Genomic DNA, 18,009 nt, shown 5'->3' with positions numbered 1-18,009 from the left:
TGCTCAACACCTTCTCAGAGGTATCTGCTCTGCACACTCCTTATCCTGCCTTTGTGCTGACACAGGCAGATTCTCAAATGTGCTCAGAAGCCTGAGGAGACCATGATGGTGCTTGGTTCAGTGAATGGTGGTGCTTGGTTTGCGTGTAAGGGGCTCATTTTCAACATACATGTGTATGTTAAAGCCCCCAAATCTCACCTGCTTTTCCCAGAGATGCAGAGCTGACTTGCTGGGCAGGATAGAAGGTGGTTCATGCCACATCTGAAGGTACTAATCCCCAGGTGTCTAGACCCAGAGAACCAGGCTGGTTCTTCCAGCTCCATGCTGGAAATTCACCCACCAAGCAAACCATGACACTGTATGGGAGGGCTGCAGGCTCTCAGCAGTGGGGGACACACACATCTTGGTTTGTTCTGAGCTCCTACAGTCTGTACAAAGCTCTGCCATCAGACCAGAGCCCAAACCCAGATCTTCCGGATATAATCAGTGGCCAAAATGCACATTGATCCATTGCTCCTTGTAGCCTTGCTTTCTCGTGGCTTTAAACCCTGCATGGCTTTTATTCCTGACCTACCCAAAGACTAACATCTACCTCAAGACTTTCTGGAAAGGTGAACTTTCCTGCTCTGCAGTTGCTGGCCATGCTCAGTGTGCTCAGGATCAGTCCTGCTGTCAGTTTGAAACAACATGAGTTGGCAAGTCAGCTTTGAGAAGCTACAGAAGTGTTCAGGCTTCCAGGGCTGCCACTGAAACAGCTTAAAACTGAGTTGTGTGACAGCCTGAAAGAACAGATATGGTGATCTAAAAACTCTGCCATGGCTTCAGACAATAAAGACTGTGTCTCCCTGCTGATGAATAATGGCTCTTTGTTTTATCCCTTAGAAGACAGGGCTGTTACAACTGCTAAGAACTACTCCAGTGCTAAATATATGGCTGTGTAATAAAGGCTCTGCAATCTATGAACTAGGACTGAATGGATACTTGAGTGAATCATTGAAAGTACGATTAATTTCTGAAGCAGCTCATAGTGACAGGAGGTGGAGGGGCAGTAAACCCCTCTGCAGATCTCTTAGCCAAGGGATATTTTTCTTTCCTGAGATGTAACCCAGGTTTTCTAGCTGCCAAGTTTTTCCCTTGTGGTGGCTCCCATGGCCATGTAAAGTTCCTCACTCCCAGTTTTGGACACTAACCTGCAAACAAAGGGTGTTTCAGATGGAGCTGCAGTGTTTGGTGGTGAGAGACTGTACAGATTTTCTAGCAGAAATCCTGGCAGACTAAATGGGAATGCAGCTGTAAACCTCTTGTTCAACTGTAACCTGGGCTGAGAGCCCAATGGGATTTTGCTGGACCCCTCCAGAAGCAGAGATAGTCTGGAGACTGTTGCAATGGGGAGAAAAATGCTGCTGCTTTCTGCTGCAGTCTTATCCTACTAGTGGAAGAGGAGATGCACAGATACTGGTATCACTGCTCCGGAGTTTACCTCAGTCTTGCCACATTAAACTTCCTTGAAATTACTTAATATAGCAGCAAGGATCTGAATTTCCATGATGTGGATTAGCACTTTTCTGTTTTAGTCAATCCTTGCAGACAGACCTGCAAGAAAGATCATAGAATCATAGAATCATAGAATCATAGGGGTTGGAAGGGACCTCGAAAGATCATCTAGTCCAACCCCCAAAAAGACTTGAAAAAACTCGTTGGAAAGTTTGGAGTAGTGCCAAGCCAAAGATGGCATAGCTCCAGGGATGAGGAATAGCCCCGCACCTCCTAGAGGAACAGGGAGGCAGGGCCATGTATGGATGAAGCTTTGGTGACAGAAGCTAATAGATGGCAAGTTTTTGTCCCCTTTCATGGCTGGAGAAGACACAGGGGTTCATGAATGCCCCATGTCTGAGCTGCCCACGGTTCAGGGTCCAGTCCCTGCAAGGCCATCAAATTGCACCGTGGAGACACAACATCTACAGATTTGCTGCAAATGAACTTGGTTCTCCAGAGCTGCCCAAGTGGCAGCCTCTATTTTAAAAGAGCCAGGGGAGGGAGAGGGAAAAGAGAGAGAAAAGAGAAATTCAGTTTTTCTGTTGAATAAACCATGAGCCATTGAGGAGCTTGGAGTCAGCAGGGGAGGGGCAGGGGCAGCACTGCAATGGAGAGGACACAAACGTCATGTGAAAGATGAAGCTCAGGAGGAGCCTGGCCATTGTGTGACACTCTTGGAAACTTAATTGGACAGTCGGTTGGTGGGAGGCCAGAAGATGTATACAATAAACTAGAGACACTCAACTGGACTGAAAACGCAAACAAATTGGGTAGCACAACAGAAGAGATAAATTATGCTCATAAAATAAACAATGGCTGAGTGACACTGGATAAACAGTTACATATAATAACGCCACTGTTTGTCTCAGCCACCCTAATTGGGAGGCTGGGCAGGATCCATGAAAACTCCGTGTCACACATTTTCCCTTTATAATGAGGAAGATTTTCCCTTCCCCTGAAAGCCTCTCCCCAGTCCCATTTAGCAGCAAGCTGAAAGGCCTGGTTTCATTCCACTTTCCCACAGCAAACTCATCCTGGCAGGAACTGCATTAAGAAGGACAAGTAGAAAATGATAATAAATTGAGGACTTGCTCTTATTTCACCTTGTGACAAATCTATCCAGTGGGTGACTCAGGGAGGGTGATAAGAGCATGGACTGGGCTGCTGCTTTCCTTTTGCTGCTTGGTCATGTGGAAAATGATCCCATTCTAGCCTTCACTCAAAAGGGCTTTCCTTGAAAAAATCATGCTCTTTAAAAGGCAGTGAATCTTTATTTAGAGTGTTGGAAAGCCAGCAGCTCATCTCCATCAAAGTGAACGTCATGGGTCTCATTTCATCATCTGCTTGGGCTGAAGAGCAAACACAAAGGGGATGCTGCACAAAAAGTGATGTGGTCAATGCCATTCATACAAGTGGGAGAACTCAAACTTTAGGCTGTTGTTTATTTTTAGCATGATACTGTATTGCTTATAGACCCCTGATGAAAATCTTTTGTTTTATTGAAGTCCTCTCAAGTATAAGAGGAAAACACGAGGGTGCAGGGAATGGTGAGCATGAAAAAAGCACGGGCTTGGTGACTTCCACCATGGCTCACTCGCACTCTTTGAACCCGACACTCTCCATCCTGAAGCACTTCTTTCCAGCACTCACTGTAGGCTGTAGCAGAGATGTGCTCATCAATGACTACCCAAAGCAAACTGTACTTCCCAAGCTGCTTCATCAACCCAGGAAAGAGAGAGGCTGAACTTCAGCCTCAAATGTGTGTCTAAACTTTTCACCATCTTCATCCTTAGGTATTTATTCATTCAATCTGTTTGAGCAGCTCACGTGTCTCTGCTTTCTTGCTTTTTTTTTTTGACTCAAGAAAAAGAGAGCTGGATCTCTGCTTCCCAGCCTGTAATGTTTGTGAGGAGGAGACCCAAAGGGTGGTCAGTCCTCTCACCTCCCAGAGAGGTGGGTACCAGGTTGTTGAGGCTGTGCAGAGCTTATCAGCAACTCCTGAGATGTGGGTGGCAGCTTAGACATGATCTTGGGTCACACAAAATTGGCTTTGCCTCCTAAAGTGGCTGGAAAACTGAAATATCCCTATTTGACATGCCTTGAGGGAAGCAAGGAAAGCTAGGCTTGTTACCTGTAATTACTAAGGTAATTAATCAAGTATTTAAGTACCACTGGTTTTCTTCCAGTGAAGCCATCAGAAGATGAAAGTCAATAGTGATTGATTCATTTTCCAGCCACTTTGTAGAAGGATGGTTGTTTGTGGGGATTGTGGTTATTGGGAAATTCCTGCAATACCCCAAAACTCTCTGACAGTCCCTATTTGTTACAAAATAGCTGTTTTCCTGTTTGTTCCAATGTAAAACCCTTCCTGTCAAATGCATTTTACTGGAACCAGAACCTGCACGGCTAAATGGTTTTCATGTCCAAAATACTCTTTTCTTCCCAGTTATTTTTCATTTCATGCTTTGCTGACACGCCTGGAAGTTTTCTAGTACATTCATTAGGGGAGAGTTGGTCAGTATTTCTTGACAGATATTTATTTCTCAGTGGAAAAAATGGCTACGTGTTTTTTCAACTGTAATTTTAGTGGTTAGGGGTTGTAGGGTGGATGGTTGGACTTTATGATCTTGAAGGTCTTTTCCAACCTTGACAATTCAATTATTTTGTGACTTTTTGAGGGATATTTTTCTTATTCCTTTTCTTTAACTGAAATAGGCACATTTTTATGTTATGGTTGGTTGGGTTTTTTTGCAAAGCACAAACAGCAGAGAGTTATGGGTGATGATTAAAACTCAGCTGTCACAGGATGGGTTGTCTCATACTTATGACAGTCTGTGTGAAGTGCAAGAAAATCACTCAGCCTATTTGCAGCCAAACCCCTCCAGTACCTCCAGCTTCTCATTTGCCTGAAAACTTTCTGCATCTTGCCATGATGTTTGGAGGGGAAAGTCTCCTGGGTTGGTTTTGATATATAAGCCAAATCACTCCTATAGTATTAGCTCATCTGCTCTGGCTTGACTTTGCAGCTGTTTTTCAGACCAAAGTTCTGTCCTCTGGCCATGGAGGATGAGGTGGGATTGATGGCTGAGCTGAGCAGCCACAGGGTCTGGGTGGGAGCACTGGGCATCCTTGGCTGGGCACTGCTTGGGTTTGGTCAGGGCATCCCCAGGGCTGAATTTAGGGGGATGCAGGCATGGGAACCACATTGTTCACGTCTGTTTGGAGAATATGACAGTGATGGGACAGGTGAGGGGTTTGGGCTGGTGCTGCAATCCTCACAAGGAGGTTCCCAACCTAAAATGCCACCTCTTTTTATCACTACTGGCAGGTGGGCATCCAATAAAAATGCAGTTGCAGTGATGATGTGGTGTTTGCTGCTGCAGGATGATCAGCAGGAAGTATTAAAAAAGCTTTTTACAAATGCTATCTGAGTCTCTGACTATCCTATGTGTAAAATGAGGCTGTTAGTTCTATTTCCACTATATAGCTGGGAAAACAGACAGTTAACAACTGTGCTGGAGGGCTTTAGTGGAAGCAGTAGGAGCAGAATCAAGCCTAGGAGACTGAGCTGTATTTTGGGTAACAGAAGCTTGTGCTGCCTGTGGGAGGGCCAGGCTGGGTGTCAGTGCATTGATGTCTAGATGCCTCCTTGTGGTTCCCATGGGATGCTCTCTCCTGCTCCATCAGGCCCAGAGTTTACAGACCCTTCAGCACATGACTGCAGCTGGACATACACTGTGCCTCCAGTCAGCAGGTGCTCCAGCATTTCACTGAATGAGGGCTTCTGTGCTCCTCAAGGAGTTGCTGCTCCAGGCTTTACAGTGGGGCAAAAAGCATATGTAGCTGCTGGCAGGTGGAAAGGGAAAGCTGCAAAATCATGGGAAATCTGTCCTTTTGGCTTCACATGTTGCCTTTCCCTGACCCCCTTGACTTCACAGTTAAGTATGACGAAGCAGAAGTGCTAAGAGCACCTCTCTGTGTCCTAGTGGGAGAGTTAAAGTCTTCGTTACCACTTTGCTTTGCATGAGAAACAGCTGCCCTATGAAAAAGGGTCCGTTTGCCCAGTAACTGGCAGTGGCAATTCCTGGGGCTGTACGCTGCAGGAGGATTCCAAACTGGCTTTCCTTCTACCAGCAATGCTGCAGCAAGACCCTGGCAGATCCCCATTCTCTAGCTTCTTCATAATAACTAAATAATTTTCATTCTCCCTGATTTCTCACCCGCCCTGTGCTTCCCTCTTAATGAATTCTCCCTTGCTGCAGACTCCGCAGTGACACCAGCCTGATTTGTAATGGAAATAGGCAGCCCGGTGTAAAGGCGACCTGCTAGAGCACCCCAGGGCTCTCATTAGAATTTTCATTAAACTCCTTCTGTTTACGAATATCCAAGCAATCTGGCATTGCAGTGGGAGCAAGAGGAAATTAAAGCCACACCACCAGTTAGCTGCAGAGCCAGGGAGCAGGGACCCAGCTGTTGAGCTGAGGCTGAAGCAGGGTTCCTATGGATAAAGTTTTGAAGAGTTATTTTGGCTTTGGCATCTTTCCTCCTTCAAGCTTTTACCCCGGTTGCAGAGCTGACATGTTTTCCCTTCAGAGGTTCTGGCTGGTGCAAGTGTTTTACGCGTGATCTGTTCGTGACCTAATTAAGGGGATCAGCTGCTGGAGCTCCCAGGGCAACGTGCATGAAGGAGCTGGGGAGAGAGAGAAGCTGCAGAGCCAGCCGGGGTGGGTGGGAAGTGAGGAGCAGAGAACCACCCAGCCAAGGTCAGAGAGGGGAGTTTTAACTAGCAAGGCCCAGGGAGCATTCCACAAAAAACCAGTGACATAGAGACCATTTGTCCATGTGTGCTGGGGAGCAACCTGCTGAGTTGCCTGGGTAGGTCTTTGCTGGCCATGTCCCATGGCACCAAGACAAATCCTTGTCTTACCCTCGATGAGAAAAACAGCTTCAGGTGGCTTAAGATAGCAGGTCCGGAGGGTATAGGGGATATTCCCTACTCCAAAGAACCCCTTGGCTAATTTTTAAGCATTTTAACTTCTCCTCTGTATCCCTGTCATGTGAACAAACCCAAACTTTGGATAGCCCTCCTGACTGAGTGGAGGCAGAGATAACAGAACGTAATGCCGTGTTGGTAGGAAATAAATCACGCAATTAGAAAATTAAATTCTTGCTGATCTCCAACACTGCTCTGCCTCACAGCCTTTGTAGTGTTTAGATGGCTTAAAAAATGGTAGCAGGTTCTGAAGGAATGGCTGGTGAGTTAATGCACACATTTAATGTACCTCATTCAAAAGGGAGGTTTGTTCTACTGGTGGGAGAAGGTCCGTGCCAGGGCTAAAGCTGCCTGCCACCCCAGGGAGCTCTTTCCCCAGCTGGGGTGCAGCAAGGATGTCTGGCCAACATTGTCAGGATAAAGTGGGCTAAGATGGACAGCAAGCCCTCCAACAGGTGAGGGAAAGCCAGGACTGCCACAAGTGTGGAGCCTGAGCCTGTCTCTCGTGAAGCATCTGGCTGACAAAAATGTCAGGCACTTGTTGAGGAAACTCATTAGTTTTTTATGTCTGCTGCAAATACAGTCACGTCCCAGTCATACTAGTGCCCCCTTCCTCTGCTGCAAAGCTGGAGAGCCAAAACGGAGCTATATGGGTGAGGGAGAAAAGAGCTGGGGAGGGAGAAGCATTGCAGGCACAACAGATTAATATAATTATGTTTGGGAAAATTAGGTTTGACATCAGTTACAAATAAAACAAGTTTGTCATTCTAGTCAGAGTGCTCTTTTGCCTGGATAGCAAAGGCACCTGCTTATTAATTTAGGCTGATTGCTAATTTTGGCAATCAGCAATCACAGCAGCATGCAGTATGTAGATGGTATCAGGAGACACAAGAGGAGCAAAGGGAATGGATCAGCTGGGGTACCTGATGCTGCACAGACACCTGGTGCATCCCTGAGGTCTGACTGAGCCCCTGAGGAGAGATGTGGTCCAGGAAAATGAAACGGGCCAGAGACCTTGCACCCCAGTGCCTTCTCTCTCCCTCTACAGATCCCTGATGTTTTGCCCAACTTTGTGGCCTAACCCAACACTTGGAGAAAAAAGGTTTAAGAGGTTTGTGTGCATGAATGTTTGTGCACAGCCATTTCTTCGGCTGAACAAGGCTGGTGGTTACACAGGAAGTACTAGGAAACCTCAGACTTTCTGAAGCCCGAGCCTTGACTCCAGACACAAACAGGCTTCTGCACTGCTTCAATGCCAGTCTCATCCCTTCTGTTTAGCAAGGATTGTGCCTTTCCCGGAATGCTAAACAGCATTCAGGCATTTGGGACTGAGTAACAACGCATCTTTGCAACTGGGATATTTCTGAAAAGCAGCAGCAGCAGAAGGAAAAGGCACCAAGGTCAAAGCAGCAGCACTCCTGAGAGTATCATTGTCAACACACAGAATGGCAGCAGGAGGGGACAATCCACAGCACAGAGGTGCCAGGCCCGGGGGAAGGAGGAGGTGAGGACTCATCTCCAGTCTGTCTAACAGCGGGGTGCTCCAGGCTTCAGCAAGGAAATTGTGCTGAGCCGCAGCAAGGGGTTAAATCTGCCCAGGCTCGGTGCAGGATGGTACTGAGGTGGGGCAAGTCCTGGTCCTCAGCTATGGCATGGTGCAGTCAGGAAGCTGTTTGCTGGAGCTTAAGACCCCAAGAGTGGCCAGCCCCTGCTGCAGGGCAATGACCAGCTTTGGGGCTCACACCAGCCATGGGGACTTCTCCACCTGCCTCGTGGGAGTCTTGGGTAAACATTGGTCATCCAGGCCATGACAGTGACCAGAGTTTGCTTCTGAAACATAAATGATTTAAAGATGTAAGGTCTGTTGTTGAAGGCCTCTGTAATATCTGTGTGAATAGAAGAGGTTTAAGAAGCTCCTGAGGAGGAAAGGGACCAAACCAAGTAGAGAATGGAGCTTATTGTGTCCCTTGGCCAGAGTGACCAAAGATGTCTGAGAGACAGTGACAAATAGACCTCCTGTGCAATTAGTCTCTTGACCTCTGTGGTTCAGGGAGGGATGCTGGCAAAGGAGCTGTGGATCACAAGGCCTCGAGGAAGGTTTCCTTGACAACACTTACTGAAGAAAAATGAGATTTCCTGACTGCAGGGGGTATCAGCACGTGAGATGCCGACTTCAGAAGAGACAAGGACACAGCACCCAGCAGAACGAGCCCCTCAGTTAGGGGGATGTGAAGTAGTGGCTCACTGAGATGCTTTTTCAGATAAACTTAATTAATTGCAACAATTAATATTAATTTAGAAAGGCAGTCACCATGGTAAAAGCAGAATTGGTGTTTAATAGTTTTTCACCCGCAAAATCTCCACCTTGGATAAGCACTGGCACAGAAGGAGATTTTCTGCTCACCACTGATAGTTTCATCCCATTGCAGCTTGGGTTTGGGATTCTTTAGATCTAGAATTGTCTCATCATTTACAAACTCAAAGCAATTGTATAGAAGGACTACGTATAATAATATAATAATGCCAATAATACTGATAATGATAATAATGAACAGAGCAGACAGGTGCTTAATATCACCAAACTTAAACTGTATGGAAGAACCAAAAAAAAATGAAAGAGAAAGAGAGAGATTTGTGTTCAAAACCTAGATAGATATATCTTCAAATTATGCATGTAAGACTTTTTAATTTCTTCCTGCTGTTTCAGCTAGCTGGACTTCAATTTTCATTCTTCTGTGATGTCTCATAGGGATGGCAGTGCTGTGACTTTGTCCTGAACTCAAGCCATCAACCACTGCACAGCCAAAAGTACCTCAGGAAATCAATGCAAGTTTTTCCTCAGGAAAAGGCCTGTGACCTTTTTCAGTGAAAGTTTTGGCCACTCCAAAGGTGTTTGCACAGTAGACAAACAAAGAACATCTTAAAAAGCGAAGCCAGATGGCAGGAAATCAAACGCTGAATCAAGGCACTGGGAGTCAGGCAGGCAGCCCAGAACACGGCAGGGCAGGGTGCTGGCCAAGGGCTGCAGCACAGGCTCCTTCTCAGTTCAGGCTGGAGAAGAAGTAAATATAGGGGTTGAAGTAGCAAATCTTGTCCCTGTTGAAGCTGTAGATCCAGGTTAGACATCAGGAAGAAATTCTTCACCGTCAGGGTAGTAACGTGCTGGGATAAGTTGCCCAGAGAGCTTGTGGCTGCCTGGAGGTGTTCAAGGCCAGGCTGGATGTGGCTTGTGCAGCCTGGTCTGGTGGGAGGTGTCCCTACTCATGGCAGGGAGCTTGGAACCTGATGATCTTTAAGGTCCCTTCCAACCTTCACCATTCTATGATTCTATTATTCTATGATCCACACGCTGGGATCCACAGTGTGCCCACCACTGCAGAAGGGCAGTTCAGGAGCTGGAGCACTCTGTGAGGGTGTGTCCTCACAGTGGTGAAGGACAAGGAGCAGCAAAACAGTTTTCAAGTTGTTTTTTTATAGGCCAAGTGGAACGCTGTCTAGGCATGACATTTCTTCTTTTTTGTAGGAGTATCTCCCTTAAGTCCTGGTTAGCCCATAGCAGTAGGATAAGCCTTTCTCATTTGCTCCCTTTATTGTATGTTTGTAATTTTATTTCTAACATTTAGTTATAATAAGAAGTCTCTCATGAAATCTGAACTTGGAAAATGTAAAAGCAGGTTTGCTTGCAGGAGTATCTGGAGGGATGTGTGTGTAGGCAGGACATCCTCTTTGCTTTTCTGTACCTGTTCCTGGGCTTTCTGAGCAACTTCCCTGCATCTGCAGCAGTCATGTCAACATCTTGAAAGTGATATTTATTTTGTGTCCCAATTGATTTCAGAAATACAGTGAAAGACACAGATCCAAACCAAATAAGATTAAAGGCTTTAAAAGATTAATAAACTAAGAAGAACAAATCTAGCTGATAACTTGGCCTTGATAGTAGTCTGTGGAGGAAAGGGAGGTAAAGAGCTACAGGGAACTGACTTTATCATCAGCATCCCTTCCTCCTTAGCAGTGTGGGAGCACAAGGGGAACAGGCTGAACTCTCCAGCTTATCAGCATGACAGGAGCAACAGAAGACAAAGATGAGGACATAGAAAAGATTTGTGGGATCAGAATTTAAACAAGCACCTCTCAGCCCATGTTGAATCAATGTCCTGGTGGCATTGACATCTGCCAGTGACACTGTCTTGCCATTAGAAATGCAAGTGGAATGGTTTGAACCCCCCAACAAAAACTGTTCCACATTTTGTGATATTTTCTAAGACCCCTTTCCCGTTCTGCAGTGAGGTCAACAGGCCATGCTATGCTCCCCTCCAGCTCAGGTACAGCTGCCCTCTCTGGTGAAGTTTTAATGGTGTAAAGCCCTTGAGCATGTCTTATAGTGCTGGCTCACAAAGCCTTTCTTTGCTGGCTGTGTGACAGGACTGTAACTGCAGAGCATCTTCTCTGCCTTCCTTATCTTTGCTGCTGTATAAATGAACAATGGCCAGGCAGAAAGCTCTGGCTTGTTTTGTTTGCCTGGAGAACAATTGCTTCACATGGTTATTTCCTATTCCAGTTTCACTCAGATCAGCAGAAATGTGGTTTATTTCAGGAGAGAAAAGTCTGCCATGACTATTCTCATTTTAGTACCACAACAGATCGTTTAATTTAAAGAATGAAAGGTAAAAAAGATTTGTGGGCTAAAGAAGATAAAGAAGCAGAAGGAATTCTGGTTTTAATAAAAATAGTCATAAAGACAAAAAATTTGTCCTCCCTGATGGAAACGTCCTGTCAGCTTTGAATGAGCTGAAATCTGTGCCACAATCAGTGAGATTTCTCTTTACAGCCATATCTCTAGGATATAATAGACTTTCTCAATAGAACAGTGTGAATCATTGTAAAGAACACTTACAACAGGGTTATTACTCTGCAGAAACCTGGCAGCAGCAGAGAAATAAGGCATTTCTCCTGCTCAACATGAGGGATCCAAGAGAGGTTCAATACCAGGGTGCAGATATATTAGTACCTGATTGAACCCCACCACTTCTGAGCTAGACCAAAGGAACAAGCACTGAAGTTTCTACCACGAGGTTCTTCACATCCCAACCCCAAACCAAGGCCAGCTTAGCACAAACATCAGCCCTGCTTACCTGCAAATCTCAGCAGCATTTAATGGGCAAGCTTTGCACACAGACCTGTACTGCTATGAGTGAAATGGTTGTTTATCTTATTTTTAGCAAACATTTCCTTAATTATGCTATGTTCCTGGGGGAACAGAGTCAAGCCCAGGGTAACTTCAGCCTGTGTTTCTGATGGCAGGATTGCAGCACAGACTCACTACCTGCATGTCAGTAATTCAGTGTTTCATCAGTATCATTTGAGCTTGTCATCAACACACATCCTACAGAAAATTGCTTTTCTTTTTGCAAATGAGGACACAGCTTGCCTGAGCTCTCAGATCACACAGAGGTGTCCAGACTCAGCTCCTGCTGCCTTAGCTGGACCAGCAGACAGGCACAGACAATCTCTGCCTCAGCTGAGTCACGCCTGCAGCTCCCAGGGACACAGAACCATTAAAGAATGCAGATAAAGTGGCAAAGGAACACGAATCAGGACAGAAAAACCCTGGAGACAACGACAATGGCAGAGAGGTAGAAGGAGGTATGACTTGAAGCTGATTTCTGGAATTAGGGAAAAATCCAGTGTGGGCAGGGACCAGAGACCTCTCTAGGAGCTGTGCCCTGGTCTGAAGTTGGTGGAGACTGGCAGGTCCATCTCCAGGATGGTTGGGTGCCTTTCAATTCACAGACCAATATCTTCCCTGGTCCAAGCAAGCCAGGAAACATCATGAAGCTGTGCAAGAACAAGCTTTCCCCTTTTTATACAGCCCTAATGGCAAGTGTTCAATTGTGAGAGCAATGTTTTCCAGACATGGATGCCTGAGTGGGAAAACTCATGGCAGAAGGCATGGATGGGAAGGATCGATCTTTATCCCCTTTGTCAGGGCCTGAAGGCAAGAGATGAAGCTAAGCAGGGCGTTATCTCTGCGAACACCCCCCCTTGTGTCCCCTCGGGTAATTGATGCTCCGGCTCCCGCAGCACATGCTCCCGCGGCAATGTAAAGCTCAAAGCCAATTAAATGCCTGATTGGAAGAAGCGATCACAGTTAAGTGACCCACTGCCAGCCAGTCAGGATTCAAAATTTCCAAATATCATTAAGCTATGTGCGTTAATCCCTTCCTAAAAGATTAAGTGTTTAACCTATAACTGCTGTTTCTGACGAGATGCAGCAAACCTGCCGTGCTCGCGAGGACTGCAGGCAGAAACAAGCAGCCTTTGCCCTGTTCCAGCCCCACAGCCCCACGCGTGGCCCCACAGAACATCTCACAGCTTCTTTCAGGCAGTTCACCTTGAGCAGAACAGGGCAGGGTGCCTTGCTTCAAAGGGGAGACCAATTACTTTGCAGAAGAGACAGATTTGGAGCCTGACTCCACTCTCTCCCCACTCTCCCTGCACTTCTTTGCCAGTGAAGAGAGATGTCAGAGAGGGAAACCTGCTTATCACCGGACTGATTGATCTCCCTTGGCCAGGGCTGCTGTAGATCTCTTTGAAATACAGATCTTTGTGGAGCTTCCAAGATAGTGTTGAGAGTTGCAATGCCTTCCTAGCCCCAGAGAGGTGTGAAGGTGATTTCCCCACTGATGCAGGAAGAAGGAGGAATAATGGTCGTTTGATAGATGTGGCTTATCTGGGACCTGCAACTTCTCACATCCTTGAATGCCATTACAGATGCTCCAGCTCTTGGTCCTCAGCTGCTGCTTAAAATCCAAGCCAGGAAAAGATGTCACATAGCTGATTACACATGGTAGACTAGGATCATCCATGGTTAATGTCTAATTAGCAGTTACGTTTATCTTAACTATCAATGGTAAATAATTATTTATTTAAGTGCAAATAAATAAGAAATGCAGTGATGCAGTCCCACCATACTGTTGTGATAATTAAGCAGACACTGAAATCTTACCCTGAGAGGGAAATCTGCTGTGCCTGGGCACTAGCAAAGGCACTGGGTGATGTTGTGAGGTTGGTTGCACTGTGTCAGAGAAGACAAGCAAAGAGAAGGTCTCTCTGCATAAGGGCACTGGTGAAGAATCTGCAGAAATGGTTTTTCCCCCTCCACTCACTGTTTCACCCATAGAGATGATATTTAGGGGATGTGGAGCTGTGAAGGGCAGCATGCAGTGGGCTGTTTATTGTGCTGTGGAACACAGCAGTTCACATCCAGGTGACCAGTTGTTGCTGGTAGACAGAGGATGGCTTCAGATGAATGCACATCTTTATGCAAATACAATTTGAAAATCAGGTCTAGCACTTCAACAGTAAAGGCATTTTATTTCTAGAAGATAAAGGTAACCTTGAACCATGTTATTAGTGCAGGAGAGGAACACAGCCTGTCCTTCTGGAAAACTGATGTGTTTGCAGAATTTCTTTGCTGGGTGGCAGCATTTTCTGTGGGGCAAAGGTGGAGGAGAGAGTTTCCTCCTCTCTCTCACTTTGATGGATTTGTGCTGGAGAACAGAAACGTGAGAGGTGCCAGGAATGATGGAGAGATGCTGAAGGCTCTGACAAATGAGCTCTTGAAAGTCCCACTGCAGCTATTAAGGTATCACTGTCCTTCTGCTCACCTCTGCCCTGTGCTGGGGCCACCTCCCCATGACACAGTGCATGGAACACAGGACATGCCCCCACACAGGCACTGGAGCTCACTGGTCTGTGCTAGCTCAGTCACTAGAAGAGATGGGATGAATACAAAGTGGGAGGGGAGCACGTAGACACAGGCTCTGTCCTACTGACCTGCTTCATAGGCAGCAAATTGCTTTGGCAATGAAGTAACATCCTCAGCTGCTGCAGTGACTTGCTCAGGGGACAAGTCAAAACCTTGAGAAGAAACAGAAGTTGCAGTTCTCCTTTTCCTTCTCCCTTCCAGCTTGCTGCATTAGAGAGGCAAGTGTTCGATTTCCTGGGATACCAGTGGGCCCCTATCCTAGCCAACTTCCTGCACATCATCATCGTCATCCTTGGCCTGTTTGGCACTATTCAGTACAGACCTCGCTACATCGTGGTGGTAAGTGATGTTCCTTCTGCTCAGAGCCAGCCAAAGCCCTTTGCAGCCTTTGCTCTGGTGGGACATGGCAAGTGATAAGGAAATCAGTAAAGCCCTTGGGAAATCAGGCACGAGTGTGGTAAACAACTTGAGCAGGAGGTGCTGTGCTTAGGAACACGTTGTTCAGTGTGCTGCATTTTACTCTACTTATTCCAAACTGCAAGATACTGATAATTACTGGTTCCAAAGTGACACTGAGATACTGCACAACAGAGAGGGAGAACTAGATGCTGGACAAAGGCCTGGCAGAAGCTCTTCCACTCCCTTCAAACTTCTGCCCCTGTGTCTCCAGTCAGGCAAGGGACCACCTGCATATGGGAAACAAATAGAGGAAAAGGATTGCAGTGCTGACTCAGGGCAGTTAACTGCCCCTAGCTGCATCACACATGTATAAACTGATTCCAGTGACTTCCTAATGTTTATTGCTTCTTTCTCTCCTCCATACCCCTCTAGTATGCCATCTGGACTGCAGTTTGGGTCACCTGGAACATCTTCATCATCTGCTTTTACTTAGAAGTGGGAGGGCTCTCAAAGGTAAGTAAGAGATCTATGGGTGAGTGCTCAGGCTTTGCATCAGAAGGGGTGGAGTGTAGCTGGAAGGGGGTTGTTAAGGTGAGTAGTAGAGGGCTGCCTGGGAGCAGTTTCTGTCCTATTGTCCATGGAGAGGGCTGCCTTACCAGGGGATGGACGAGCACTTCATGTGGTATGGTCAAAATGTGGAGCTAGTGCTGATTTCTGGAGCCCTTTGCTGGTTGGTGCAGGAGGCGGATGGAATAAGCCTTGTTGTCATCAAGGGTAATTTGCTTTTTAAAGGTGTGAGGAAGCCTGGCAGCAGAGCCATCCTGAGGGGAGGTGGGGTTAGAGGGCTAATTCCCAGACACAATGCAGAGGTGGCTGGGGGAAGCTACAAGCAAACTAGATTACAGCTGATCCTCTTGTGAGCTGATACCTTGAGAAGATGGTGTGTGACTCGGAGGGGAAGGTCATTCTGCAGTAGTGAGCTCTCTGCCAGCCTGTCCCAGGGAAGAGCTGCAGCAGGAACTCAGTCTGGCTGGGCTGACTTGGACCAACATCTTTGCTGTAAACCTGTACCTGAACCAGGTTTTAGTATTTTTTAGCCTTGCAGTCCTGCTGAAGACCTAGTGCACTTCAGCAGCAGCAGTAGGTACCTGGGCGTTGCCACACCAGGCAAAGTATTTCCCATTGCACTTCTGGAGTGAGGGTTTTTTTTTCTGCTGAACAGAGAAGAAAGCAGAGGGATGCTGGGGAGGCTGGCACATCTCCTCTGGAGGCAGTCGCAGAGCTGGTGTGGCTTCCCTGCCTTGATTCTTTCTTAAATGCAGTGGTAGCTATTTATGGCTATTGGCTAGTGGTGTTGTGAGTCAATATGTGGAGCTCTTTGAAGCTAGCTAGTAATGAGATAAGCCAAGTATTGCTGTCTGCTTAATGAGGGGTGAGTCAGGAATAAGAAAAATGGGAGACAGGCTCCAAATTAAGCCTGGGCTGTAAGCAATTAATTACTAAGTGTAGCTGAGCAGACTCAGTACAATTATGGGATACAGATTCATTTCAGAGCACTCCACATCTGGCCTAAATTCCCAGGTCATACATCTAAGTTGCAGTCATAATTGGAATTGCACTACTTTTTTTTATCAGGCCTACAGCAAGTCATGAGTGACAGCATAAATCCTTTGCAGATAAGAAAATGTAACTTCTTAATTCCTCAATTAATCTCCATTTCCCCTCTCAATTATCCACAGAAACTTTGAGAGATTTCTTGCCCAAAACAGTGATTACTCTTGGTCTGAAAGCTCAGCCTGAGATGCTCTCAGTGTTGGCTTTGACCAACTGAAAAATAGTTTTATGTAACAATTTAAATGCTCCTTCTGCTGGGAAATATTGGCTTTTGGAGCTTCTGTGACAGCCAGTGTTTGCTCCCAGCCAGCTGATTACTTGTGTTTACTAATCCCAGCCTGCCCTACAACACGTTGGGTGCTGTTCTGCAATTCAAGCAGCATGGCAAAAACTCTTTTTTTCTCCACTACAGAGGAGCTTCATCTCCTAACCTTGCTCTGTCCTGTGGCTCATTTTAGCAAAGCCAGCACACAGAGAACCCTTATTTAGCCTACACGATGACACTCATGACTGGGGACTTTTTTGGGCTGCAGTATGAGTTGGTATTGACTCGGTGGACTTTCCTCTAGAGCTGCAGTGAGAAATTCATGCTGTCAGCTTGGTGGCAACTGGCAAAAACAAGAGAGTATTTGTGCTTGTTGGTTGGTAAAATACAGCCTTGCCTCTGTTCTTAACAAGTTACTTTCATTTAAAAAGGCTGTCTTGTAAGAAAAACTCGTGATGCTGCTTTCGTCCTTTTCCCCTTGAGCTGAAGTTATTTGGGTTTTTTTAATGGCAAAACAAAACCTCTTGCCCTTGAGAGCAAAAGATGCACTTGGAACAGGAATTAAGGCTTCTGTAGGACAGTGTGACTGGACAAAAGAGAAGTATTGCTGTCCTGCTGCATCTCTAGAAACCTGATCCAAAGCCAGCTGACATCTGCAGAGTCTTATTGATCACTGTAGTCTCACACTGACATCCCCGGAGGACACTTGGGCTTGGGTGAACATGTGTTGGACAGGCTCTTGGAGAGAGCAAGGACAGGGCAGTATCAGCTGGGGGTTTATGGTAGCAGTGCTGCAGAGGAGCAGGTACTTCTGTGTTCCCTCAGGGGCATTGGGAGGAAGCTGTCCTTTAGTTCCTAAGAAGAAGTCAAAGTCAAAGCTTGTCCTTAGCCTGGAAGTAAGCAGGTAGATTGCAAGTATTAGAAGAAAAGCTTTGGTGGAGTGAGGCTGATGGAGCTGGTCAGGTAAACACTAACTCATTAAATACCAGACTAAGCATGAACATGCTGAGGAGTATTTCAGACAGGGCTGTTGCTGTGTGAGTCTCTTAAGAGGCTGATAGCTCCAAGGAAGGTCTTCAGGTGCTCTTTTCTTCATGATTCTTGTGGGACAGAGCTGGAGGAGTGGGAGAGTTATGTTCCCACCAGAGCTGTGCTCACCCCTCTGCACTCCTGACAAGGGCAGCCTGTCAGTGAGATCTGTCAGCAGCCAAGTAATCTGTCATGACAAAAGCCAGGAAGGGCAGTGAGCTAGAAGAAATGGAGTTTGTTAACTTAGTGGTGGTAATGACAGCCCAGGGCAACTGAGCAGGTGATAACTCAGGTGGGATGAGAAAGGGGGGAAAGGGTCCAAGTGTTTCTGCTGTAACAAGTTTAGAAAAAGCCAGAAGAACTTAAAAAATGAGGAAATGGTTATGTGCACTTATTGCAAGTAAT

The 18,009-nt window shown here is 46.3% G+C and overlaps 1 protein-coding gene across 3 annotated transcripts in view; it reads left to right on the top strand.

Moving 5' to 3' along the window:
• Positions 1-18,009, top strand: part of NKAIN4 (sodium/potassium transporting ATPase interacting 4) — a 50,480-nt gene that overhangs the window by 9,755 nt on the left and 22,716 nt on the right. For all 3 annotated transcript variants that reach the window (XR_007890968.1, XM_051632958.1, XM_051632956.1), the window contains exons 2-3: positions 14,499-14,636; positions 15,129-15,209. Coding sequence is in view for 2 of the 3 variants with exons in the window: in XM_051632958.1 (XP_051488918.1) it covers positions 14,499-14,636; positions 15,129-15,209 (219 nt within the window). In the remaining variant the exon portion in view is untranslated. The remainder of the gene's footprint in view (positions 1-14,498; positions 14,637-15,128; positions 15,210-18,009) is intronic.

This window comes from Apus apus, chromosome 15, assembly GCF_020740795.1.
Source record: "Apus apus isolate bApuApu2 chromosome 15, bApuApu2.pri.cur, whole genome shotgun sequence".
Lineage (NCBI taxonomy): Eukaryota > Metazoa > Chordata > Aves > Apodiformes > Apodidae > Apus > Apus apus.
Note: the sequence above shows the minus strand (reverse complement) of the source record. Positions and strands in the feature narration are given on the sequence as shown.